The sequence below is a fragment of the Equus caballus genome, chromosome 19 (genome assembly GCF_041296265.1).
Source record: "Equus caballus isolate H_3958 breed thoroughbred chromosome 19, TB-T2T, whole genome shotgun sequence".
Lineage (NCBI taxonomy): Eukaryota > Metazoa > Chordata > Mammalia > Perissodactyla > Equidae > Equus > Equus caballus.
Genome location: NC_091702.1, coordinates 52,616,801 through 52,643,085, shown reverse-complemented (window position 1 = coordinate 52,643,085; position 26,285 = coordinate 52,616,801). Strand labels below are relative to the sequence as shown.

Genomic DNA, 26,285 nt, shown 5'->3' with positions numbered 1-26,285 from the left:
CTTCTCCCCAAAGCCCCCCTGTACATAGTTGTATATTCCAGTTGTGAGTACCTCTGGTTGTGCTATGTGGACGCCATCTCAGCATGGCCTGATGAGCAGTGCCATGTCTGTGCCTAGGATCTGAACCAGCGAAACCCCCGGCTGCCGAAGTGGAGCATGTGAACTTAACCACTAGGCCACAGTGCAGGGCCCCGCTTTTTGCACTTTTTAATCGTTAAAAAATAAGAAAATTTAAATAATATTTTGTGACAAGTAGGAATTGCAAGAAATTCACATTTTAGAGTCCGTAAAGTTTTATTGGGACACAGATACGCTCATTTATTTACGTATGGTTTAATGCAATAACACAGAGCTGAGTAGTTGCAACAGAGAGTGTATGACTCACAAAGCCCAAGATATATTTACTATCTGGTTCTTTCCAGAAAAAGTTTGCTGACTCCTGAACTGAAGTCACACACACACTTGCGTTTAAGCCTTGGCTCCATCATGCACTACAGATCTTCCTTGATTTACGATGGGGTTACGTCTTGATAAACTCATTGTAAGTTGAAAATGCATTGAATACAGCTGACCAACCGAACATCATAGCTTAGCCTAGCCTACCTTTAACATACTCAGAACACTTACATTAGCCTACAGTTGGGCAAAATCATCTGACACAAAGTCTATCTTATAATAAAGTGTTGAATATTTCATGTAACTTACTGCGAGTGAAAAACAGAATGGCTGGATGGGGACAGCATGGTTGTAAGTGTATTGGTTGTTTACCCTCGTGATCACACAGCTAATTGGAAGCTACGGCTCGTGGCCACCGCCCAGCATCACAAGAGATGATCCTACCACATGCTGATAGCCTGGGAAAAGACCAAAATTCAAAATTTGAAGTGCAGTTTCTACCAAATGCATATTGCTTTCGCAATATCGCAAAGTCGAAAAATTGTAAGCCAAACCCTCGTTAGTTTGGGGATCATCTGTAGTTGTATGATTATGAACATTTTATCTAAGTCTTGAAGTCTTATTTCCCTCAGATATGAAGTGGGATAACAATGATGTCCACTTCAATGGGTTATTACAAGAATCAAATTTAGCATAAGGAGCCCTCTGAAAATGTTAGTGTTACAAATATTTGGATGCTGAAAAAAATCACGTTTCTTTCTTTGTCTAAGACAAATTGAATGATGGTTCGGCTCGCATATATCGGGATTGGCAGGTAAACTTACCTCAATTATTTTGGGAGGCGGGTCCCTTCCATCTCCTTTGGGATCACACAAGAATCCCAGGGGCTCAGGAGCATCCCTAAAGAGATTTCTGGTAGTTGATCTCTGTTTGTCTCCTTGATCAAGCCCACACGACCTATCCCAAGGAAGGGAGCCCTGCTGGTGACCCCCCCTCCATTGCTGTCACAAGAGGCCAGGGGACCTTGACCACAGTTCCCATATCTGGGGCCCCAGGTATCACAACACTCTTCCCAAGCTTTGGTCACCCTGGGGCACTGCGTGGAAGCAGAGTGCAGGTCTGTTGATAACACTTTTGATCAATCTATTCTTCCCAGACTCCTGAATCGAACTCTTTCCTCAAATCAGCCATTCCCTTCCTCTTCAACCTGTGGAGCCTCCTTCTCTGATAGTTCAGTTCTCCATCTCCACGAGCCCCTAGTACACCAGGACCCTTATGCTCAGATGCCTCACAAGGTCATGCAGGTGAAAAAGCTGAGTGTAACACAATAGGGCCAAGTGGGTACTGTGGCAAACTTGCCCCTTCCAATGATGGTAAGAGCTCCTCAGCTCCCACTGATGGTTCTCATTTAGGTCCAGCATCTCCAGATGTTCTACTTGTTCAAGGGGAGCTGTGAATCTGGACAATTACATAAAATTTCCATAAAAAATACCTTGTTGGGGAAAACAGTCTGGAGGCTGAATCCTGCCGAAATGTAACCAAATAACCCTAGCTTTTCTAAAAATAAATAAATAAATGAATAAGTCTTCTTGCTCCTCTGGAGGTAGGGAGACCCCAGACCTGGCTACCTTCTTGGAAGGGAAAAAATACCTCTCATGCTCTCGACCTGAAACCAAGGAAATAGGATACAGTTAATTTCTCAATCAACGTTATTTTGGCATATTGCTATTAATTATTATTATTTTACTACTGATCATGTAAGACGGTACATGCGTGGCACATAGCACGCGACAAATGTTTATTATCACTGTTTTATTAAGGTTAATAACCCTCTCGACCCTATTTTGGAATTACGTTGGAAGGAGGAATCTCAGAGGGACACCAGGACCCTGTCTGTCCGCATGCGCGTGCGTGCATCTGTGTGTGTGTGTGCGTGTGCGCGCGCGCGCGCGCGCGCGAGTGGCACGGGGCGCTGATCTCTGACAAACACGTTCTTAGAGCTCCGATTCCAGCTACGAGGAGCTGCAGGTTGACAGGTAGCGTTACCGCCACCTGCTGCCCAGTTCGCCAAACTGTCACTGCTCACAGCGGCACCCGCAGAGGCGGGCAGCTCGCCTGGCTACCCCTTCTGGGTTTGCAAATCAGCCTCTTCCGCCCCAACACACACACACTCCGCGGGCTGGCTCCATCACTGCCTGTCCCTCAGGTAACCAAACAACGCTGCCTTTTAGATTCCTCCTGACCTGGCGACGGCGGTGACCGGTGCAGCTACCAGGAGAGGAGAACTAGGAGGAGCGCAAGCGGGCACGGGGCCCGGTCCTGGGGGCAGCCATCATGCGCCCACCACAGGGGCCAAGACTGAGGGCAGCGAGTGGGAGCGTCGGGAGACGCACAGCTGCGGGGGTCCCAGCGGGCTCGCCCAGCTTTGCCTTTTTTCCTTCTCTAATCAGAGGCAGCATGACTCACTCCTTTGTTTCTGGAAAAGATATATCTGTACTAGCCCGAGGCAGAATTCACCCCTCCCGCACTAGTCAGGAATCGCTTGCTTATTCGCTGCGCCCCTCGGTGCCCGCCCGGGAAGCAGGTAGAATCCTTACGCGGGCTGTCAGCCGCTGTGATGGGTGACACCAAATGATCAACCTTCCGAGCCCTCCTTCCAAGCGCTCCCGGGCCTGCTCTGCAGTAGCGCTAGCCCGCCGGCGCGCACCTCTGCCCCCTCGTGGCGGGTGAGAGCATCGCTGCAGCTCTCACAGCACCGCCCACCCGCAGCCCCCGCAGCGTCGCTTCTGGATGCGTTTCAAAGGGAGCATTTTTACAGCTCTATTCAACCGCTGGGGATAGGAGATGCGGTTCTCAGGTTAATTACTAATGAATGAGAAGCAGTGTGTGTGCGTGTATGTGCCTGTGTGTGTGTGTGTATTTGAAGGAGATGGAAAGCAAGGGAGAACAACTCTAAGAGCATGTTTGTGATAGGATAATGGAGAGGAGAGGAAGGAATAGGCAAAATGAAGGAAATTAAGAAGCAAGAAAGACAAAGTGACGGTGATGAGGGAATAGAGTGATAGCAAAGGATGCAGAAAGAACGCAAGGAGCAACAGTTTGATGGGAAATGGGAGGGGACCTATGCGTGAAAGAGAGGGGAAGATTTGACATCCGTGAGAGGTAAAGTTTCATTCTGGTGAAGTGAACCTTGTGAACATTTCAATATACTTCTCTCCAATTTTACACCCATTTTGTTTGGCAGCTGCTAGAAATCAGTTTCCATTTTTCTGTCTTGTTTTAATATTCTCACGTCTCCCACATCGCTAGATCATTAGAAGCAGAAGCAGTTACGCCATACATTGCCTGTGTCTGACAGAACCCCGGGCGCTTGCCGGCTTGTTAACTCCAGCCTTGCCCGGCCGCCATCAGCTGCATCTGCTTTTGTTATCTGATCCAGGGTTTAGCTCGCTCTCTCTCGGCTGACCTCTATATACTAGCTTGTCCTTTAGGAAATAGACCAGTCGCTGCTCAGAATCCAAACGTATGTGACAAACACTCTCACAAAGGCTTCTGCCACTCACTCATCAACAAACAAACAAAATAAATCCCAACATCAACAAATAGCCTCAAAAATGGGTTCTTTTGAATCACTTCTGTGACTCCTGACCTAATCCCTTTCATCCTCTCCAGAAGAACAAAAGGAGAGAGATCCTGCAAGGTGTGTGCTAGCTAGAGCTGGGGACAAGCACTGAAGAGGTTGAAGAGGATTTTCTACATCCCAGTCTCAGTGACTATTTTGTCAACATTGCCCAATCTTGTTCCAGATTTGGGAGAGGGGGGTCAGATTTTGAAAGCCTGGACAGGATGGTAAACACTGTTTTGGCAGGAGATAAATCATTGCATATGGGTGTGGGCAGTACTGCCCAAACTCATTCACCACAACAAATGGTTTTGTGAAAATGTTTTGGTCACTACAGCTTATTGTGCCATATGAAGAGTAGTTGCCTATCTGAAAGACTGAATGGAGGGGATGGGCATCTCAAGGGCCACTCAGAGGGAGCTCTCAGGGAAGTGGCCATCCTGAGCGTTTAACCCTCATTCTGGGAAGTGCTGGGGACATTCCAGGAATGCAGTTTGGAGATAGAACATTTCTCATTGTGGTTAATGGATTGTGATGCAGTTAAGCAATAGGAAGAGAAAAATGCATTGGGCCCTCAAAATACAAAACCTTTCTGTAACATGGTTATTATGAACTGCGAAGAGTTCTATGATTCGTGTCTGAATAAGTTGCTGTGAGGTTCAAAAGTGATAATGTATGTGGACGGGCTTTGCACACTCAGAGGATGCTCCTTAGAGACGAAGCAAGACAGTGCTATAGGAGAAAAGGAAGTCTGCCACAGGTTTTTCAGAACAAGTCAGAGACGTACCTTCAAATCACTAAATAATTGTTTAATTATCCCCCTAACATTCCACAATTTACATTTTATTTCCTCAGTGTCCTTTTCACTCCTTTTTGAGATCTCTTTCTGCTTGAATCTGCTTAGTGCATTTTCTTACAATCTTCCATCAGGGGTTCAGCCAAGGAAACCGTAATTTAATCGGGTGTCATTGAAGCTGTGGCAAGGTTCGTCTACAATAGCAGCCAGTGAGTGTTGCTCAGTTCCAGGCTCCGCTGCTGTGCCAGAAAGAGCTTATCACAAAGAATTTAGATGAATCTGTGAATCTATGCTATGGAGTGGCATAGATTGTATTTTCTCTGTGTTTTCTATTGAGAGTGGAAATGTTGATATATGTATACATATATATCTGTATCCATATATATATATGGATAAAATCTCACAGTATATATATTACCCCCTTCTCTCTCTCACACACACACACCCCTTCTGGTTTTACTTACCCCCCGCCCAACACATACTAATGTTTCTTACCCCTACCTGCAAGATTTACCACTTTATGGGACTCACTGTTGTGTTTTCGGATGTGGAGTGAGAGTAGAAATACATATCCCTATAGTCACTGTCACCCTAGGATTGAAAAATAAAAACGTTTAGCAAAATCTCACATGGGCCAATGACCCTGCTTTCTGTGTTAGCTTGCTGAGACTGCCATGACAAAGTGCCGGAGACTGGGTGGCTTATTCAAGAGAAATTTATTTTCTCATAGTTTTGGAGGCTGGAAGTCCCAGATCAAGGTGGCGGCAGGCTCGGTTTCTCCTGAGGGCTCTCTCCTCGGCTTGCAAAGGGTCACATACTTGCTGTATCCTCATGTGGTCCTTCTTCTGTGTGCATGCTTCCCTTCTCGACCTCATCTTGTAAGGACACCAGTCACATTGGATCGGGGTCCCATGTTTATGACTTTGATTAGCTCTTTAAAGGCCCTATCTCCAAACACAGTCTCACTCTAAGGTGCTGGGGGCTTAGAGCTTCAACTATGAATTTTGAGAGGACACAGTTCAGCCCAAACCCTCTCTAAGCATATTCATGTGGGCTACTGAAGCTGGCAACTGAGAGTCCTCCTCCAGGTTCCACAAGGAGAGAGGTCAGGTAGCCACACTCATATTAGACCCAGAAGGTTCAGAGATCGGGAGCCGGGGTCCCACAATTCATCTGGCTGTGTGACCTTGAGCCAAGCGGTTAATTTTCTGAGGCTTAGTTTCACATCTGTGAAACATGGACTAAGTGTTAGTCTTCTGCCATTAATTATTACTGCGTTTATTATCGCTAATTGGTACCCTAGGATAACTATGGAAAGAAGTTGTGTGAAATGATATGTGCTGCTTCAACATATAGTATTTTTATAGTGAATCTTCCTAATGTTGACTTTCTTTTTTTGCTTTGTGCCAGGAAATAGTGTAGTGGTTACAAGCAATGCCTTTGGGGGCACATAGATCCCAATTTGGATGCCAGTCTATCCACTTCCTTTGGGCCGCCATTTAACTTTCAAAGATTCAGTTTCTTCCTATGTCAAATGGGACTAACAGTATAAACAACCACACAGAATTCATAATGAAGACTAAAGAAAATAATACACATAAAACGCGAGGGCTTGAAAATAGTTTACTTATCATCATCAACAACAATTTGTTCCTGTAAAGTCTTTCCCTTGCCCTTCTCCACATCACCTTAACCTCCAGATGGCGTTCAATCCTACTCCTGACTTGGGTTCCCTGAATAAACTTTGTGATATTCTTCTGTGCTGTTGACAGCAATTTATTCTGCAGTACTTTCTCTTTCTTCTTCCTCTTCTCCCCAAACAAACTTTCAACGATGTGGAGCTCTACACCTTTGTGGAGACAGAAAAGGCATTTATGTATTTTCATTTCAGACCCATCGTCTCCTCCCTGTTAGAGAAATCCCTGAACGTGAGCGTCGTAGTCAGTTCTCTCATCGGGCAGTGCCAATCTGCTGCCACAATGCCATCTCACTTAACACCTTTCCAAACATGATTCTCCACCTGAAGCTTAGGTAAGTTGGTAGAGATGAGGATCAAAGAATAGGATTCACCTCCACTCATAAGTGCCCCCATCACCAAGCACAGTGCTGGCAAATAGTGAGGACCCACAAATATTTGGGTAATGAATGAATAAATGAATGGTGTGTTAACAAGAGTTGTCAAAACACTAAACCCATTTTTCAGTGACAGATAATAAGTAAGGGGAAATTCCAGAAGGGATAATGATGGAGGACAGTGTGGAGCTTAAAGTTGAGGAAACATTGGTACAGAGGCAGATGTGTGTGTGTGTGTGTGTGTGTGTGTGATACATTCTGAGAGAGGAGCAGGAAGTAGAGTTCAAAATCAAATAGTTTAAAAGAAAAAGGAGGGATTAGGACACTGCACACAGTGAAGTGTTCTGAAAAGCTGCCTCTTCCTTTGGCAGACGGTTCACAGCCCCATCTTTTAGTGAACCCAGTTGCACATAGACCCAGCTCTAGACACGCATAGTCTGTTTGGCCAAATGGCAGGACTATAAAAGAATGATTAAAATACCTTATATGCATCATGAAAGGATTAACTTATAAATCTTTCTTAAATATCTGTCCTCCCAGCCAGACATAAACTCCAGAGGATAGGAGCTTGCCCTCAGAGAGCAAGTGAATAATTAAGCATGGTGCCTGGCCCCCACTAGTCTCTTCATGAAGATTTGTGAATGAACAAACAAATGGATGAATGAGTAGCACGGTAATAGGCATCTGTGTATTCACACCTCTCCAGAGTCTTTTCCACCGCTCCCATTGAACAACTTGTTAAGTACTGAGAAATAACATATCTGCAGCTGACACAAGCTTCTGTGTGAACCTCCCTTTTCAGGCTGAATTTTGCACCATGTCAACAAGTGGTGCTTTTTCATAACCAAATTGTCGGGCCACGGACGTCATCATTAGCTTTCTTTCTTCTCACCACCACGTCACACATGCCAATCTCGAATTAGTTCCATTGTTACTCATGTGATAATATTTTAGGGGGTATTTATTTCAAAAAGGATAATGTATTTAACAAATGTTATATATACAGAAGGTTTTAAGTGGGACTAAATGCAGCAATTAATGCTAATGAGTCTGCTGTTAACATGTAATATTCTCGGTGTTATAATCACGCATCGCCGAATATGGAGCCTCAGTTTGTTCAACAGATGCTGATCTTAATGGCCACATTCTCTTCCCATGGATAAGTTAGCTTTAGTTAAATGTACCATTAAAAATAACCATTTAAAATGTTAATGAAAACAGTGACTATATCCACCAGGAATTTTTGTTTTAGCTTCTGCCTTATTACTTCTTATTTTTAAGAGGACTTTGGGAAGATGGGAAGCCTATTGTCTGTTCGAGATGCTTTACAGGAAGAAAAAAAGACTCAGCTCATTCCAGTTATGATCTGATGTATACAGGGAAGAGCAAGAAAAAGGGACTCATGGGGAAGCCGCTATGACTTCTGTTCACAGCAGCTCGGGGACGTAAGCCTGTACTGTTCACTCAAACCAAACTCGAAAGCTGTGTCGCCTGGGTTTTCATCTCGTTTCTTAATATTCATTTAGGATGTGAGGCAGAACAGGGTAATTAGAGTCCTTGGTAGTCCAACTCGTTGATATCCAAATATCTTGTCTTCCGGAACGTACCATTATTCTATCACAAATTAAGATTAAAAAGGGAAAAATACCAGGATGCTGCTACTTAGGAACTGATCCTTGCAGAACAACAAGAAGCCTGGTTTGGGCTTTCTTTCTGGAAGATGGAGTTGTAAAACAAAGGATTAACAGATGCACAGGAAGAGCTCTGTGTCTTTCCACGTCGTGTCACTAGTCACGCCCGGAGACAGGTTCTCCAGGTCTTAGAATGTGGCCACACGGCGGGTGAGGGGAGGGTGGAGGAATGTCTATGTCTTGGGAGAGCTCTTGCGTATTTAATGGGTATGAACCAGGTCTCCTCTTGACTCATTTCTTTCTTGGCTAGGCTACATAACTCTCCAGGCCTGGCTAAGTCGATTCAGGGCAGTGTAGCTGGTCCGGGCAGAGGTCGGCTTGACCTGGGAGCAGTTTTATGAGGAGCTTTACTTTTTTAAAGAGTGGCACCTGAGCTAACATCTGTCGCCAACGTTCATTTTTTTTTTCCTTCTTCTTCTCCCCAAAGCCCCCCAGTACGTAATTGTATGTTCTAGTTGTGGGTCCTTCTGGTTGTGCTATGTGGGATGCCACCTCAGCCTGGCCTGATGAGCGGTGCCGTGTCCGCACCCAGGATCCGAACCAGTGAAACCCCAGGCCACCAAGCAAAGTGAGTGAACTTAACCACTCGGCCACAAGGCCGGCCCCTATGAGAAGGTTTTTTAAGTGCACAACCCAACTCTCTTGCACTAGGAAATGTCTTCATCCAGAAGAGATTCTCAGTCCCCTCCCTGGTGAATCTTCTGGATTCTGGGAGGTTTTTTTCTTTTCTTCTTCTTCTTCTTTTTTTTTTTCTTTGGTGAGGAAGATTGGACCTGAGCTAACATCTGTTGCCAATCTTCCTGTTTTTGCTTGAGGAACATTGTTACTGAGCTAACATCTATGCCAATCTTGCTCTATTTTTGTATGTGGGATGCCACCACAGCATGGCTTGATGAGCAGTGTGTAGGTCTATGTCCAGGATCTGAACTTAAAAACACCCGGCCACTGAAGCAGAGTGTGTGAACTTAACCACTGTGCTACTGGGCTGGCTCCTGGGACATTTTTTTTTCTATTTTATTTCCAAAATTTACTCAAATATTAATGTATCTGTGTGAATTCATGCTATTGAAGGCTATGCAATCTCATAATTGCTGGTATAGAGCCTGGGAGTTTACATATCAAGAATAAGGCAAAAACTCAGTAATGCAAGTTTGGCTAATTATCTAGGAGGCAGAACAATAATAAAAGGGCAGAGAGGTATGTTCATAGTCCAGGAATTTAAAGTCAAAGTGCTACTACAATTGAGATCGATGAATGGAGCCTGTGGGTGCAATAGCTGACAGAGTGCTGAAGTACTATTTTCATTGACAATTGCTTGGGAGCTTCTGATGACTTAAGCTGGAGCTGCTTAGGGCCATAACTGTGCCATCTCTCTTAACCTTACCAGCATCCTTTCCCTATTCCTGGGTTTCTAAGCAGGGCCCACCTCTGGCGTTTGCTCCCGCTAGTAGGAACATCATCTCTGGGCAGACAGAACCTGAAGTAGAGGTTCCTTGGGAGATAGGAACACTTACTACTAGATTAATGGATCTCTAATTTGATCCTGGAGGCCAGACAGGAGCAGGATGAGCAGGTAGAATGATGTAAAGATAACATGGGTAGTCCAAATTTCATGCTACCTTATGGAGTAAGAAGTGTTTTGTTTTAAAAGCCCATGGCAAGTCAGCCTGCACCTTCTCATTGAGAATGGTTGGGTCTGTAAGAGGTAGTTAAGTTAGACGACGTCCTTCCAATGCATGTTGTCAGACACAATTCCTAGGGTTTGCCATAGATCTTCAACAGTTCGAGAGTCTTTGCAGAAGAAGAAGCTTTGACTAATGGAAGGCTACCCCAACTGGCCAGTGGCCAGTCTAGGGAGTAGAAGAGAAGACCTCAGAAAAGAAAGTGGAGAGAGGGCTTTTTCCTCTTCACACAAAGACCATTAAGACTCCAGTCTTGGGCTTATAGGCAGTCAAGTTTTCATGTTTGTGTAACATTTTTTTTATGTGTATGAGGGAGGGATCTGCCTTTTATTCCATAGACTTGAATTCAGAAATCATCCACAGCTGTGGTGAGGTTATAGTGACAGATAGAAAAGAATTCCACAGGTAGTTGATCTGTTGGTTGCATTGAACACAACTCCATTCCATTTTGACAAATGTTTGCTAAGCCACTAGCCTTTCACCATGCTAGGTCTGAAAGGGTCACAAGAGTGAAAAAGACATGGCCTTTTCCTTAAGAGGTTAGAACCACAGACTCACCTTCTTCCCAGCTCTCACATGCTGTTTAGGGCATACATTTTTTTTTCCCTGGGGAAGATTTACCCTAAGCTAACATCTGTTGCCAATCTTCCTCTTTTTTCTGCCCCAAAGCCCCAGTACATAGTTGTGTACGTTGTAAGTTCTTTTAGTTCTTGTATATGAGCCACTGCCACAGCATGGCTACTGACAGACAAGTGGTGTGGTTGTGTGCCAGGGAACCAAACCTGGGCCACTGAAGGAGAGCACACTAAACTTTAACTGTTAGGCCATCAGGGCCAGCTCTAGGAAGTACTTTTAAACAGATGGATGTAAAAGGAGTAGAAAATGAGGTCATGCTAGAAGAAGTTTTTTCTGAGGCACCGATGACAACAAAACCTCAAGCTGGTGTTAATTTTCTAACCCCAAAGCTTCAGTGGCTTAAAGGAAATAAAATCTCAAGCCAGCAGGGGACAATGCTATTAAAGACTCCAAGTGGTTTTTTACAAGATTGGTAATGGGAGCTATAAAACAAAGACTTTGACTAGCCTTTGTCCCTGGTTCCTGGGAGGGGTAACCCAGTTCCTTGGGATTTTCTGAGTAGATGGTGTTTCTTTGTTATTCATGTTGGGCCCTCATGGGTCACACCTGATAGTTTATGCTAATAAGGTGACTCCTGGTGGGACCCTAGGTAGTTTATGCTAAAGATGGAGCTGGCCATGCCAAAAAGACCAGCAGCCATGTGGTTAGAGTATTGGGATTTTGAGTCCTGTGATGGTGATATCAGCCTGACCTCCAGGAAGGGGAGGGAGACTGGAGATTGAGTTAAACTGTGTGGCCAATGATTCAATCAATCATGCCTAAGTAATGAAACTCTAATAAAAACTCTGGGCACCAAAGCTTGGGTGAGCTTCCCTGGTTGGCAACATGGTACATTGTCACAATGTGCTGGGAGGGTAATGTGTCCTGAGTCCACCTGGAGAGGACGATGGAAACTTCAAATTTGGGACTCTCTCAGACCTTGCCTTATGTGTCTCATCCTTTGGCTAGTACTGATTTGTGTCCTTTTGCTGTAACAAAACTATCATCACAACACCTTCTTGAATTCTGTGAGTCATTCTAGAAATTATTAAATCTAGAGGATAGTGGGAACCCCTGAATTTGTAGCCAGCTGATCAGAAATTAGGGTGGCCTGAGGACCCCAAATTTGTAGCTAGTGTCTGATGTGAGGGCTGTCTTTTTGAGAATTATGTCTTTAACCTTGAGTTTGGAAAACTCATTGAGGATGGGCATTTTCAGTTTTAGATAAAGGTCAAATTTAGGGAGATTGGGATCTTAAGCTGTCTCTTTGAACCAGAGAGGGCCAGCAGTTTTCCTTCTGTCTGAGACCCTTTGCTGATTATTGAATTTGACCATGAATTCTCACTCCCCCACCCTCTCCCCTAGCCACCCATCCCAATTTAGGATCAGTTCTCTTGGTTTTTCCAATCCAATTTGGCTCCTAAGAGTCAAACTTCAGACCCTCTCAATCACTTCTGATGTATGATTAGCCAACCTCACCTTTTTAGATTGTGGAGTGCTTATTTCTCATTTTCTTCTGCCATCTACCATCTGTCCTGCATGATGCTATCGGGATTCTACGGAGATTCTGGAAACGTTTTGTGAGGGTAATAGCTCTCAGTAAGAATAAAAGACAAACTACTTTTTCCGTAAGTAGAAATAGAAATTTAGAAGATAATTTAGTTTCTCCTGCTACTATTAGGTAGGATCTCATTCAAACTAACCCTTAAAGATAACCTCTGTTATGGAGACTTCAAAGAAAGGGTATACTCCCTAATGTTTTTTGGTATCATGTCCTAAGGTCTCACTCAAGTCTAACAATTGAGAACTTCTTAATGCTTTATCTGTAGCTTCCCAATGATAATTTGCTCTTTTTCTTATGACCTCTTAAGGGAGAAAAAAGAAAACTGCCAGAGAATCTCTTTGCTTAGATAAAGACAATTATTGTAAATATCACATTCCCGTCTGTGGTAGAAGAGACTTCAAGTGATTCTTCAGTATTTTGTCCACCCCTTCCTCACATAATTTCCATTATCATTGTCTTCAGTCCTTATCTTATTCATGAAAACTTTCAAGAAGCAGCACAGTCAACCACAGGATCACTGACTCATGGAAATGAAGACACATCTCCTTTTCACGTTTATTTCATTTTGTTTTAAGATCACAGAAGAGCAGAGCATTCATACGTGTAAAGTAACAGAAGAGAGAACAGAATTTAAATACATTTAAAAAGAAAAGGAAAAAAGCTTTTTTTAATTTTAATTTTTTTTTTACACACACTGCGCTTTTTTATTTTCCTTCACAGAGCTAGTATCCAGGGAAAAAAAATCCACCCAATAAAAGTAAAAAACCTTGAACAACAAAAAACCCAAACCAAAAATGGCCATGTGTTTGTATCATCAAGGACAGTTCTGTTTATGTCTACAGGGCTGAAAAAAGGAATATATTTATATATATATATATATTTATATGTATATAACACTGTTAATAAGAGAATTCTAACCAAGAGCAGGATTTATACACCCTTCAGTAGAGCAGAGAGAAGGAAGGGGTGAAGCCAGGGTGGGGGAAGGAAGGGGAGGTTTTCTCCAGGGCTTCTCTCCCCTGTATTTCCCTCCCTGTAACTTTCCCCCATTCTCAGTAAGTACTTAAGGAGCAGAACTTGGCCATAATTCACCAGGAGGAACCATGTACATTCTCTGGTGAAGAGCAAAGACTTAGGGAAGTGGGTTCAGAAAAGGCTCCAGATAGCTTAGAATTACTACCACGTGTCATGAAGCTAGTAGTCCCAGGTGTTTTCTTCATTTACAAGAGGAGATTTTTACTCTGTGCCTGGCTTTACATAGAGAGGGCTTGTGCAGAGATGAATGTGACTGTAGAAATAAATCCAGGAGCACCACTCAAAAAGAGGCACCTCTGAAATAATCATGGAAATGGGGAGTTGTCCTGTGGGCAGGTCATTCTCCCACTTAAGTAGAGCTTCATGAGTACTCTCAGCGATTGTATATCCTTATTTACATAAAGTGATACTAATGCTGGGAAGTTATGAGTAATCCCTGCTCTTCAGTGTACAGATAACTCAGATTCTTTCTGTTCTCTTAGGCAATGCATGAAAAGCTACTGTTGGACAGATACTAAGTTGAGCCTCTAGGATAATGTGGGGCTATACTTTGGTGGGTCAAGACAAGTGGGCTTGTGCTCAATCGATCCAGAACATGGCACAAGAAAGTATTCCTCATTAGCCACCTGAGAAACCATCCTTTCTGCTTACCCGCTTCTCAGAGAATTCAATTTTCACATTTGATTTTGGCCTTCACAACAACTCTTACTCTATTCAGCTCTATAACTTCCTAAAATGTGTTGATTTTTGTCCTCTTTTCAACTTGTCTTCTTTAAATGGAATGGATTTGTACTTTTTGAAAATGACGTTTGTTTTCACTCCATCCACTTCCTTGACTTCACAGCCTAAAAGTCAAGTTTGAGGAAACTTAGGCCATGAGAAATTCCTTCCAAAATAAAATATTTTATTTTGCTTTTTTCTCAGGGAACAGCCTTTTGAACCTGCCTGGAACCACGTGCTTACTGCTATCAGCACAAGCAAAGAGTTTTCAAGGACACACATTTAGTATAATGAGGCACTTGGCCCAGGATGAGAGAAAACTGATGTTTCCTTTTATATGCACAACTTCCTTGCTTGTTACATGCATAATATCCAATCTGGCTATTTCCCTTCCTACGAAACTTTATTAGGATATAGTTCAGCGCTTAGATTTTATATTATAAATAAGGAAACAACTCCAGCTATATTTCAATACCCTCAGTATAATCTGAAAGTGTCCCTTCTCTCCATTGATAAGAAACTTTGATCAGGAGAGGAGCCCTGTATTCTAGGAAGTTTCGGCTTTTGAAATGGAGATGAAGGAATGGTGGTTCTGAGAAGTGAGGATAGTACAGAGACCAAACTAGAGACAACAAACAGCTGCATGGAATGATTAGCTGGGCACAGCATGACCACAGCACTAAATTCTCATTCAGAATCAGAGAGTTTAGAGTTGACAGAAGTTTTAAAGATGTCATCCAAAGTCCTCACTTTCAGGATGAGAAAACCAAGACTCAGGGAGTTTAAATGACTTGCTGCCTAAGGTCACACAGCTTGTTGTGGCCAGATCCAGGGTTAAAACAGAATTCTTCTGACTCCCAATCCAGTACACCTCACTTTAACGTTCTCGTTTAGCTTGGGTGGAGGAGTATGCTTTAAGTGTACTGTTCGTTTTACCTAAATTTCTTTCTATAACAGTCCTTGCAGAAAAATCATGTGGTCCCTGAAGTCATCTCTTGATGACTCCTTATGTACCAGTTGTTCAGATTGTAGAAAAGGTATATATGTCATTCTGTTAAACATATCAGATATTTCAAAAAGACTCCAAGAGAGCATGCCTGAGAGAGATACTCCCAATTAAAATGATTCTGTACTTAATTTGCAATATTCAGAATAGACATGCAGAAATACAGGTCTACCCAATGAAGTAAAAGCAGTTATTTCCTAGGGTGACTTCACAAGATATTTCTCAAGGATATAACATCTCTTATACCCTACATTTCTTAGGATCAAGATGACAAAGAAGCTTTCCCAGTGTCTTCGTTGAATGGAAAATAAAAACTGAGTAATATTTTGCTCATCAGGTGTAGGTGACTTTCTTGGAGCTATTTAAATAAAATGTCTTAAATGATAAGTAAAACGTAACAAGAAGCCGCTTGTGAGTTGATGCAACAGACACATGAGCCCTGAAATCTCCTTCCCCCTTGTCTCTTCATTTCCCTTGCTTTGGGGTCAGGTGAGACAACTGTGACAAGAGTTGGGAGAAACTCCATTTAGGTCCTGAAGGAACACAGAGGCGGCCTCCTGTGACGTCAGCAGGATGTGAATCGATAACAGTTCCTGTGGGTCTGCTTCCTTTTGCTGAGGCAACTTTATGTTTGAGCCATTAGTCATACTTCTTCCCATTCTGACCTGTGAAATGCTTTGGTTTTTATTCATTTAAAAAATTTTTTTCTTTAAGATTTATAGGCTTAGCTGAACTTGGGCTCTGCATGAAAAATGAAGTTTACATAGTTTATATTATGTACATAAACTAGTGATTTACATTGATTCACACATGATTGGTGCCTAATTTATTAATCAGCACACAGTATGCAAATGTACTGAAAGGAAATCAAGATTTTAAAATAAGTTTTCCATAATATCCATAAACATTTGCGCTGGTGTAAATGTTAAACCTAAACCTAATGTTAACACCAGCTTCCTTGCCAAGAGGAAAGTGATGTACACTGCTGGGTGAAAACAAATTCTTTCTTGAATTTCAGTCGGCCACGTTTGACAACATAGCTACATGCAAATAAGAATACATAGTTTACTTCTCTTCCACTAATATGCACATAAATGTAAACTCCATTTTGCATTTAGTGAGATGTTTACAGATATTATGCCACCATGATGGAAAATTTACATCACTGGGGCAAATGCAGTCTTTGGAGGAGAAATATTTTAGATACTTAAGAAAGAAGGAGGATACCTAACCTGGATTTGCATTTCTTAACTCAGGGTCTTATCTCACCATTTTTGCGGTATGTTTAACATTCGTCTTCAAAATATTAATCGTTTTTGTAAGTCAGATATAGCATTATACTTACATTTCTATAAAAGTGATAGTTTTGGGGAACCAAGACCAAATCCAGGCTAAAAGATTAAGAAGATGAAGAGAGAAATAAGGCTGTGGTTAACCCCATGGAACGTGATCCCTAAGCAAATTCCTCTTAAATAAATAATTACAAAGTGGAAAAAATGGGGTTTCATGTCTTTCTAGATGAAGCATAGCTCTCTTTTTTAACCAAATTCAATACTTTTCTTCCTTTTAAGTTTAAACCATTGCTCTAGATTTGTCTTATAATACATACAATATTGTAAATATAACATCTGTAAAGATAAGATTAAAAAAAATACATACACATATATATTATTTTTCCACAGATAATTCAAGGCCTGCAATAAACAAAAAGGAATTCTGGGAGACAAGCCAATAGACAGTCAAACTCCAACCAACCTGGGGATGGAACCTGTGACTCCGGGGTAGTTAAGAAGCTAACAACTCGGTAGGTAAGAACTCAGAAACAATTTCATGCTGAGGAGTTTAGTTTTTGTGTGCAAAGGAGGTAAGTTCATTTTTGGAGGAGAAACAGATTTTTGTTTCTGTCCTCCAAGAACATGAAAATCACGAGTACTTTTACAAGGTCTCTATGGATAGCCCAGTTGTCTGAATATGAAGTAAAAAAATGCCCCTGGCAATGGGAGAAGTCTGTCTGACTTGGAAGAGAAGGCAAAGTCAATAGGACAATTCTTCCCAACAGAAAACACATGTGACTTTTCCCTAAGCCTTAGTTCTTTTAGGGCAGAGGGATTTTATGTCTCAAAACAAGTAACACTATTCCTCCAACAAGGCAAAACTTTCTGATGAACAATTGCACAGAGGATATAATCCTGCATTTGAAAAACCTAGGATAGTTCTCATTCTTATGGAAGTGCCCTTGGTCAAGGTCATTTCTGCTTTTGTTAACTGTAAGTAGAGTTTAAGGATTTTGTTTTATGAATGGTGGAGTATCATTTTGCCTACAAAGGACATTAAATATTTTAGCCAGTCAGATTAATTGGTGCATTTCATTCCTCTCAGTGTATTGTTTCCAACCAATTGGTTCTTCTCAGTGCAGGGTTTCAAACTTTGATTATCAATGGACAAAATTCTTGAAGGGATTTCTAGCAATATGATGAACTAAATTCCAAGAAGTCCTGTGTTCAGACAATCTCTTGGTGTCAGTCCTCTGATTCCTCCCTTTTTCCTGACCTTTCTCCAAGCTATGTTCTTCTCCATTCTTCACATTGCTTAGAGACATTCTCAAACCTATGAGATTTCTGGGGTCAATGTTTGCTCTGAAACAGAAGCCAGGGCAAATTTTTAAAATTCCCAGATCCTGCCAGAGATATATGCAAACACCACAATATTCAATATATGTTTAATTATGTTTAATATATGGTCCATTATAGTAAAACTCAGGGAACAAATGGTGCTGACACGGCAAAGACATTCCTTTAAATGGAGAATCTCCTTTCATAAAACCAAGACTTTGTCCTTATGATGGAGTGGAGACAATAAAAAATCTAGGTGTATGATTAAATCTGTGATGTGCCACAGGGATCTGTTCCTGAAACTGACACTAAACTGAATTAACTCCTGTTACTTTTCTCTTATATCTCTTGAAATTAGCATGCACTCCTCTAAAGCTTCCACTTAAAAATGTGGCTGGCCCTTCAATATAGAGGGACGATTTATCATCAAGGATGATAAGCTTTTATTCCTGTACTAGAAAGATCAAACTGTTAGAGAAATTCCTGATTGTCGATGAATCGATGTTGCATAGGAATATGGCTCACTTTCCCCATATTTCAGTAGCTACCTCCGTGAATAAGAATTTCTGTCCTTTGCCAGGATCTGTCACAAATACACTTACCCATCCCCAAGCCCAATGTGTCCTTCTGTTTCATGTCTAAACTGCAAAATCATAAAAGGCTAGTGATAAGCTTCTAAAAAAAATAGAATCCCCTGGAAGAGATTAAAAATGCTGCTCGTCAAAGAAATCATTACCTTCAAAGATGAGACTCATTGCAAAGAGCCTTCAATCAATAAAATCTATCAAGACAAATTTCAGATCTTTCCTTCCTTCCTTTCCCTCCTCCTTCCTTCCTCCCTTTCTCTTTCTTCCTGCTTTTCTTTCTTTCTTTCTCTAATTCTCCCTTCCTATCTTCCTTCCTCTCTTTCTTTCACTCTTCTTTCTTTTTTTTGATTTACAGTTATAAAGTTTCCTGTTTTATATTACATGGCAGCCATTTTCCAGGTTCCAAAACTTGGTGACGTACCATATTTTTCTCTGCTGAAATGCATTCAATTATGACCTCAATAATGATCTTGTTCTCTTTGATAGACTGAGCCACTTCCAATGCCTCCTACAGTCTAAGTGAAAGCTATCTTCCCGACAAAGATATCTACACAGAGAGCCAGCTCTCTCTGCAAGGCCTTTCCTAAGAAAATCCTTCTGGTGTTGTGGTGATGCCAAGCTTTGTGGTATGCGTACAACTTCTGCCTAAATCATTACAACTTTCTCAGCTCTTTTGGTTAGGGAACTAACCCACATCTCAATATTAATGGCAAGATGACTCTTATAGATGTAAACTTAAACACCATATCCCCATTGTATCTTTTTCAAGAGACTAGAAGCCAAAAGTGAGCAAGGATGGTGGAATATAATGCCATTCCTGGATAATGATGGACTGCTATGAATCGGTGCTGCAAAAACCATCAGTGGAACGGAAAGGAGATAATGTGGGCAACCAAATGAAGAATTAGCCTAGAACACCAGGACAAATATCTGCAAAGGAGCACAAGGAGTAGATTCCTTTTGGTTACGGTCAATGGTCTGTATTAGAGCTCTGATGGTATATCTATAATATGAGAAGGGACCTTAGACATCTGTCTGCTTTTCCCACCTTGCTCACTCTCACTATATTTTATCTGAAATGGGAAACAATCTCTGCTCAGGCGAATCCATGGGGCCAATGTAGCGTTATTTGAAGATTCTGGAGGGGGCAAAACAGGGCTGCTTAGGATCTCCACGTGGCTCATCATTCTTTCATTGGGAGTTAACACTTGGAGGCTTTTCTGCTTCTGGGATTTACTCAACACATGCTTTTCACTCCTGCAGCAGAGCGGGACCAAGCCTGCAAAAAGCCAGGAGATCTACGAATCCCTCAGACTCACGAAACTAGAGTGAAATCAGAAATCTTCTCTGCTAGGTCACCTCATCCCTGTCACTGATTCTTTCTACTGTTTGCTCACCCCATCAATAGTAGGCACTTTCATTTACAGTGATATTCTGAGTGACTCTCGACTGGGTTCTGATGATTGGACTAGGAGGAATATGAGGTTCTGCCCTTAGAAGGGGCACAGCTTGGTTTGAATACACACTGGTGTCATGGGACAGCCATGGATTGGGGGAGAGACTCTGATCCTTGCCTCCTTCCCCACCATGTCCCTCAGCAACTTGTCACAGCCGCATCTCACAATTACAATGCGAGACAGTATCTACAGCACAATGAGTCTATGTACACATGGACCATTCCCTTGGCATGCTTTAGAGAGAGACACACACGCTCACACAGGTACACCCACGTGAGAGCGAGAGACTTGAGCACGCGCGCACAGTGGAGAAAATTAAAATGGCACTTCCTAGCATTTGCGGCATGACTAGTGCTGGGGACGGAGGAAGGGTGGGAGTGAAGAGAAGTGGTGGGGGTGGGGGATAGAAAGGGAATATCTGGGATGGATGCTGGGGAGATAGAACACACTGGAAGGGGAGAAGATGGTACTAAAAGTTGGAGAGATAGTGGGGGCAGGAAAGCCAGATAAAGGCTCAACGCAGGACTCCAGCATGTATTCTGCTGATAGTCTGAAATGGCTACAAGTCAGCTCAGATGGAAAACAGAATAAAAAGATGATGGAAATATAAACACCAAAGGCAAGACCTTATTTTTTCTTTCCCCACAGATGAAAAAGAATGAAGGAAGGATAAAGTGTGTGGGGGTTAATATCCATCTGGTACTTCTTCACATGTCTTACTTTTACAACTTCTAGATGACCTTAGCATGATGTAGTCTTTATACAGCATACATTTGCTTAGATATACACATATCCTGGTAGAACTTTTCCCGTCCTGAATTATAATCAAATTTTTATTGATGGACTTTCAAATTATTTTTAAATGTTATGTTTTCTTCTTCGTTTTCTTATTTCCCCCTTCATTTATAAGCACACAGAGTTGTGAAATAAACAGTCTCCCCCCATCTCGCTCTCTCTCTTTCTGTATCCTGTGTGACGCATTTTTGTGTGTTTTTTTAAATTATTTTTAAATTTTTATTCTATTAACATTTGCTGAGAAGGCAGAGCAGAGATGCTGCCAGCAGCCACAGTGGTACGGCCAGACTGATGGATCCGTTTATTCCTCTCACCGACCCAGGTCCTGCAGTGCAAAAGAGAGAGAGAAAAGAGAATGGTTAGATCTGGCCCACTCTATGTTACAACTGACTGCTGACGGTGTCAGAGGTAAGACTGGGCTAGGTACCAGTGCCTCAAAGTCAGTGTGCTATGTACGCCCCAAGAAGGGCTCACAATCTTTCCTAAATCCTTCTCCTTAAGCTATAACTATCTTAAGACGGATCGCTATTTGAAGCACTTCTAAATACAAAATTCTCTTGCCAGAGGAGGCCCTACATTGGCTTTCACTAATGTGGCTGATGCTGCTGCAGGCTCCTCTTTGCCCAACCTCCTCTTGCATGCTCTGCTCTGCATAGCATTGCGAGGCCAGCACTCATTAAGATTCCAAGCATTAGTGAGGGTCCTTCAGCAGCCAGACATGGGCTCCTCCAGCCGATTCGTCACAGCATCTCCATCAATAAAACATGGAACCAATCTGTGGCTCTCTCATTTCTCAGGGGGAAAGCAGTAATTATTTATTTGTTAATGGGGAGGGGAATTGTTTCAATGTAACACTTATGGCTGGGTGACTCCTTAGCTGCCAGGTAGGAAATAAGTCAACTCATTGAAGAGTCTTAAGAGGCAGCAGGGGCGCATCTGGTCCACGCTCTTCATTTGACACTTTAAAAGTCAAAAGCAGAGACAACAACAACAATAGCAAACAAACAAACAAATCAACCTAGAGAGGTTAAGGGGCAGGGCCAAACCAGAAGCAGAACTGAGAGTTGAACTTGCCAGGAACTCAACCTGGAGTGGTGGTCTGTGTGTTTCCCAGGGCCACCCACTTTTCCTAATGTGGACATGATTTGGAGGATGTGGGTGTCCAGGAGGGAAATTGGAATGGAGAGGAAAGTGGAGAAGGGATTTGTGTGTTGACAGAAAGAGGAGGATTGGGGCAGAAAATGTAGTTTTGAAGAGCCTGTCTCCTATGCTTTTCTTGTTCCATTTTCTCCTTTGTATAGTTCTGTTCATATAGAGCCATTAAAAGAAGAAAATGTTAGTGTTTTTCACAACAAAGACTTTGGGATTTAAGACTGCATGCTTACACAATGATGTTCAAAAGAGAAATTGGTGTGACTGAAATTATGGGTCACTATGAAGTTTTGAGGGCATGTATGCAGATCAATGTGTGTGAATGCATGTGCACATGTGTTTAAACCTATGATCATTTGCAAGTGCAATGGAAGCATCCTCTGGTAGGTGAATGTTTCCAAAATTGTCTACAAATATTTTACCTACAAACCAGATTAGAGGTAAAATAACAGGGAAAATGTTGAATTCAAGAATGTTCTCCTAATCTATGTTTTATGTACATAATAATAGCAACACCAACAACCAAACAAAACCAAGAATTACACAACGCTTACTACAAGGTACTGTTATAAATGCCTTACAAATATAAGTACACAACTATGCTACGAGAGAGGTACTATAATGAGCCTTGTTTTACAGTGAGATAACAGAGGCACAGAGAGGTTAAATCCATCACGCAAGTTCACGCAGCTAGTAAGCAGAGAAGCTGGGGTTTTTACCAGGTGGCTGTCTCATCTTTGCCCGTCACCACTGCACAGTGAACTTACACAGTGAAGGGGTACTGGTGAGTCTCTTGTCAGACATTCAGCAAATGAAATTTGGGTTTGTTTAGAACAATAGCCATAGCAAACAAAACAACACAGAACCATTCATTACATTTGAAAAAAATGACTTTCAATAGAATATTTTTGACTAGAATGCCTTCTTGAGAATAGCAAAAATATTACTTAATATAAAAATATGAATATATACAAACTTTGAACAGCATAGTTATAGTATAAACTGAGCTTTATTATATGTAAGGCTATGTAAATACAGAATAAATGCTTTAAAGATTCAATCAATCAATTCTTGAAATTTCTGAATAGGTTATAGGAAAATATTAAGAGAAGGCATTTTAGCGCCTTCTGGTTCATGCTTTTCATGAGGAATTAAGGTTCAAGGAGATTATGGATCCTGCACAAAGCACCCGATTTGTAACTGTTGACCCGGCACTAGAATCCAGGTGTTCTGAGTCTCAGCTCAATTCCCATCCTAATCCATCCCTCCCTGCCCCCTCTCCTGGCCTTTTCGGTGTTTTGGGACCTTTAAGCTCTCATAATGGCCACTCCCCAGGGCTCCCGGCCTGATGGCGGTGTGTTTCTTGATTGTTTCAGTTCCTCTAGACACTTTAGATGGCATGAGCTCCATGGTACATTTGTTTAGATTAATGTGTCAGTGAAGCTTCCAAAACATAGAAAGACTACACACAAATTGAGGCCATACAGGGTTGAGCAAAAATGATTTGTTTTGCCCTGGGGATAGCGCAAAACCGAAGGTTTTCAGAAAGAGGCTAATTCTGCCTATTTCCTTAATCTCATTTTGAGTGCTGGGGCAGGTTGGATTATCTTTCAGACATCTTGGAGTTGAGTAGTACCTGGGGAAGTCTAAAAAGCCTAGTCTTATCATTTTATTTGAAAGGTAGTAAATACTTGAGAAAGCAAAAATTCCACCACTGAAAATATAATATATACATATATCAACCTAGATAAGGGTGTTCGCATATGACATTCTTGCTAATGTATGTACACACATATATACGCAGATACAAAGGGAATTATGTATGGTACACGCATATTCATATATATACATGATATAGACACAAATTATTGGCCTTTTAATTCACACAATTGAGAAGTAATTGTTACTTTCACATGCTATTCTATGTTATCTATAGGGAATCCCAGTATGACTGTGTTAATAATCTTCAGTTTTATCCTTAATAGAATTATTATTACATATTTGAAATGCATTTTTTGGATCTGTTAAAGATAGCTTCATCTCTATCACTTATTATTTATTAAGTGCTCTCATATAGCTATTTGATGTGCTTCTATGACTTGCTCTTTTCATAATTAGTTTTGAAAGTAAATAAATAGGCTTGAAAAAATGCAAGGGTGAATGGCTGATGGTGGAGTCGTCACAAGTGTGTGTACAATTATAGATATATGTGACTGCATAGGAGACTACTTCAGTTAATGGCTATTTCAGGGAAGAATAATCAGCAAAATCATTAATTATGTTTTAGTTCATAGTTATGAAATTTCTGCTTATTTGTGGAAATGCAAATGATAAATCTTATTTCCCATAGCAGATGGCCAGGCTCAGCAAGTGCTTTTATATACGACAGATAAAATGAAAGCAAGAGTCTGCAAACATAAATTAGCCTTAAGAATAGATGAGCAAATAGAACTTTAATTCAAAAATTGCTACATGTTTTTCATTTAACAGACAAAAATCGCATCTTGGTATTTAGCCACATTCTACATGTGTGTATGCGTGTGTGCACACACTTCTATGTGTGGTCTCTAGTAGACATTGAATAAATGCTAGCATCAGCATTATTGTTATTAACTATAGAAGTTTGGATTACATAAAGGCATTGGTTTGAGAATTGGGTCGAGGCTTTTAATGTTTGATCGGAAGGGGCAAAATTCAGCTGCAGCAAGATTGGCAATCTTGAGTCAACACACTAGGACCAGGTTCTCAACCCTAGGACGGGATGGTATGTGAGATTCTGTATCAAGGTGTATGCTGGACTGCACTTTGCCATGGCAATGGTTATAAAAGAGAATTTGTGATTAAAGGCAAGATTGATAAAATGTTCTGAAATTGTGGGATATGAGAACTTTTTGGCAAGTCTCTACACTACGAATCTGATGTAGGATGTTGAGCCAACTGATTTGTTTTTCAGTAAAATCTCAAAGAAAGGACAGGTGATTTTTCAACATCTGCTCTAGAAAGCTTGTGCTTGGAGACACTTTGTGATTCAATTCTGGCCAACACATTTCTGTTTCTTCTTCTGAGTACTTAGGGCTCATTTCCTGGATTTGGGACTAGAATTATTCAACATAATCATTAATCACACCCTCAGTGATTCTTGGGCATTCCTTTCAGCACTAATGAATTGAGGTCGATCATCATTTTATTCCTGTACACAGTTCAGCCATATAAGAAAAGAAGAAAGTCCAGGAGAGTTTAAGTTTGAATTCTTAGAATTATTAAGGGCTGACTTAGTGACTGAAAATAAATGAAAAACCTAAACAATATACAAAACAATCGTTAGGTGCAGGAGAAAAACAACCTCCTAAATCTCTCTTAGATAAGCAGACTAGGACATGTTGCGTCCTGGGAAGCCATGTTTAAAGGAAAGCCTGATAAGATTGACTTTGGCGCCACCTACTCTCCGTTTTCAGTCAGTGCAGCTTCCTCTGGGCGAACGAATTGGGAATTAAAGCCTATGATCTCCAGGCTGGAGCAGGTTAGAAGAAGGGATATATTGATGTTTTCTTTGAGCAATGTGTCTTATAATTAAATTTGGGTTCCTCCTGCATAATTCTTTATGTGTTATCTCACCTCTCGGTAAAAGGAGTCTTGGGTAAGGCTGAAGTATTCTCACAGTAAAGTCAGAATTATCGCATCTTTTCCATCAAAACAGCATCAAATATTTTGGCATGTAAAATTTTGAAACACTAGGCCAATACTTAGAATTTCTTCAGGTGACACTAAGAATTTATCTGGATGGTCTTTGAAATTAAAAAAACAACAACAAAACCCCTAGACCCTACTTCTCCATCCACACTAAAGCCCTGAAGTATGATGAGTTCCACGAACACTAGCCACTTAAGATTCAAATGTAATTGATAATCATGGCACGGGGGAGAGAAGGAAGGCTGAAGATGACAGTAGTTTATACCTTCTTACCCCAAATGATCTTGGTCTTATGTATATATTTCTGGTTGCCTCTTCCCTGCTGCCCTCTGTGAGGACTTGTTAGAGTTGTCCTCATAATGAAGGCCCTTTCCTGGGAGTCAGCAACCAAGTGTCCATAATGTCTGTGGCTCTTGGTCACTGGTAAGGTCTAAGTCCCACAAGAATAGATTTTCACTGTTCAGAATAATCTTGGTTGTTTCATCCCCTTTGAGGCTCAAAGAAGAAATCTTCATATGAGACAATTACCAACCCAAGTGGTGGTCATGAGGACTTAAGGAGGGTGGTGTCTGGCCATACAGGTTCCTCTGTGGACCTGGTCTGGGGACGGGCACTGTTAGAGAGTTCTCTTGGACGGGTAAAGATAGCATCTCAGGATTGGTCATTGTTTGCATCTTAGGGTCCATTTCACGAAGCTTTGACCTGATTGCTCTATCTTTGTAGGGAAAGGTATGTGGATTATGTGCCACATGGTTGATGGAGGTATGCGGGGAACTTGGAGGGCACAAAAAG

At 41.6% G+C, this 26,285-nt stretch overlaps 1 protein-coding gene and 1 long non-coding RNA gene across 4 annotated transcripts in view; both read right to left on the bottom strand.

The window, feature by feature from the left end:
* Positions 1-277: 277 nt before the first annotated feature.
* LOC138919246 (uncharacterized) lies at positions 278-3,095 on the bottom strand. Its single transcript, XR_011429260.1, has 4 exons — positions 2,994-3,095; positions 2,047-2,062; positions 1,221-1,296; positions 278-854 (listed from the first exon to the last, which is right to left on the bottom strand). It is a non-coding gene; the product is annotated as an uncharacterized lncRNA (long non-coding RNA).
* Positions 3,096-17,914: 14,819 nt separating this feature from the next.
* LSAMP (limbic system associated membrane protein) overlaps positions 17,915-26,285 on the bottom strand; it is a 601,648-nt gene continuing 593,277 nt past the window's right edge. For 2 of the 3 annotated variants that reach the window (XM_001502660.5, XM_003363378.5), the window contains one exon: positions 17,915-20,976. In XM_001502660.5, coding sequence (XP_001502710.1) covers positions 20,879-20,976 — 98 coding nt within the window. In that variant the 3' untranslated portion in view covers positions 17,915-20,878. The remainder of the gene's footprint in view (positions 20,977-26,285) is intronic. The other variant, XM_014732876.3, reaches the window with a different exon arrangement.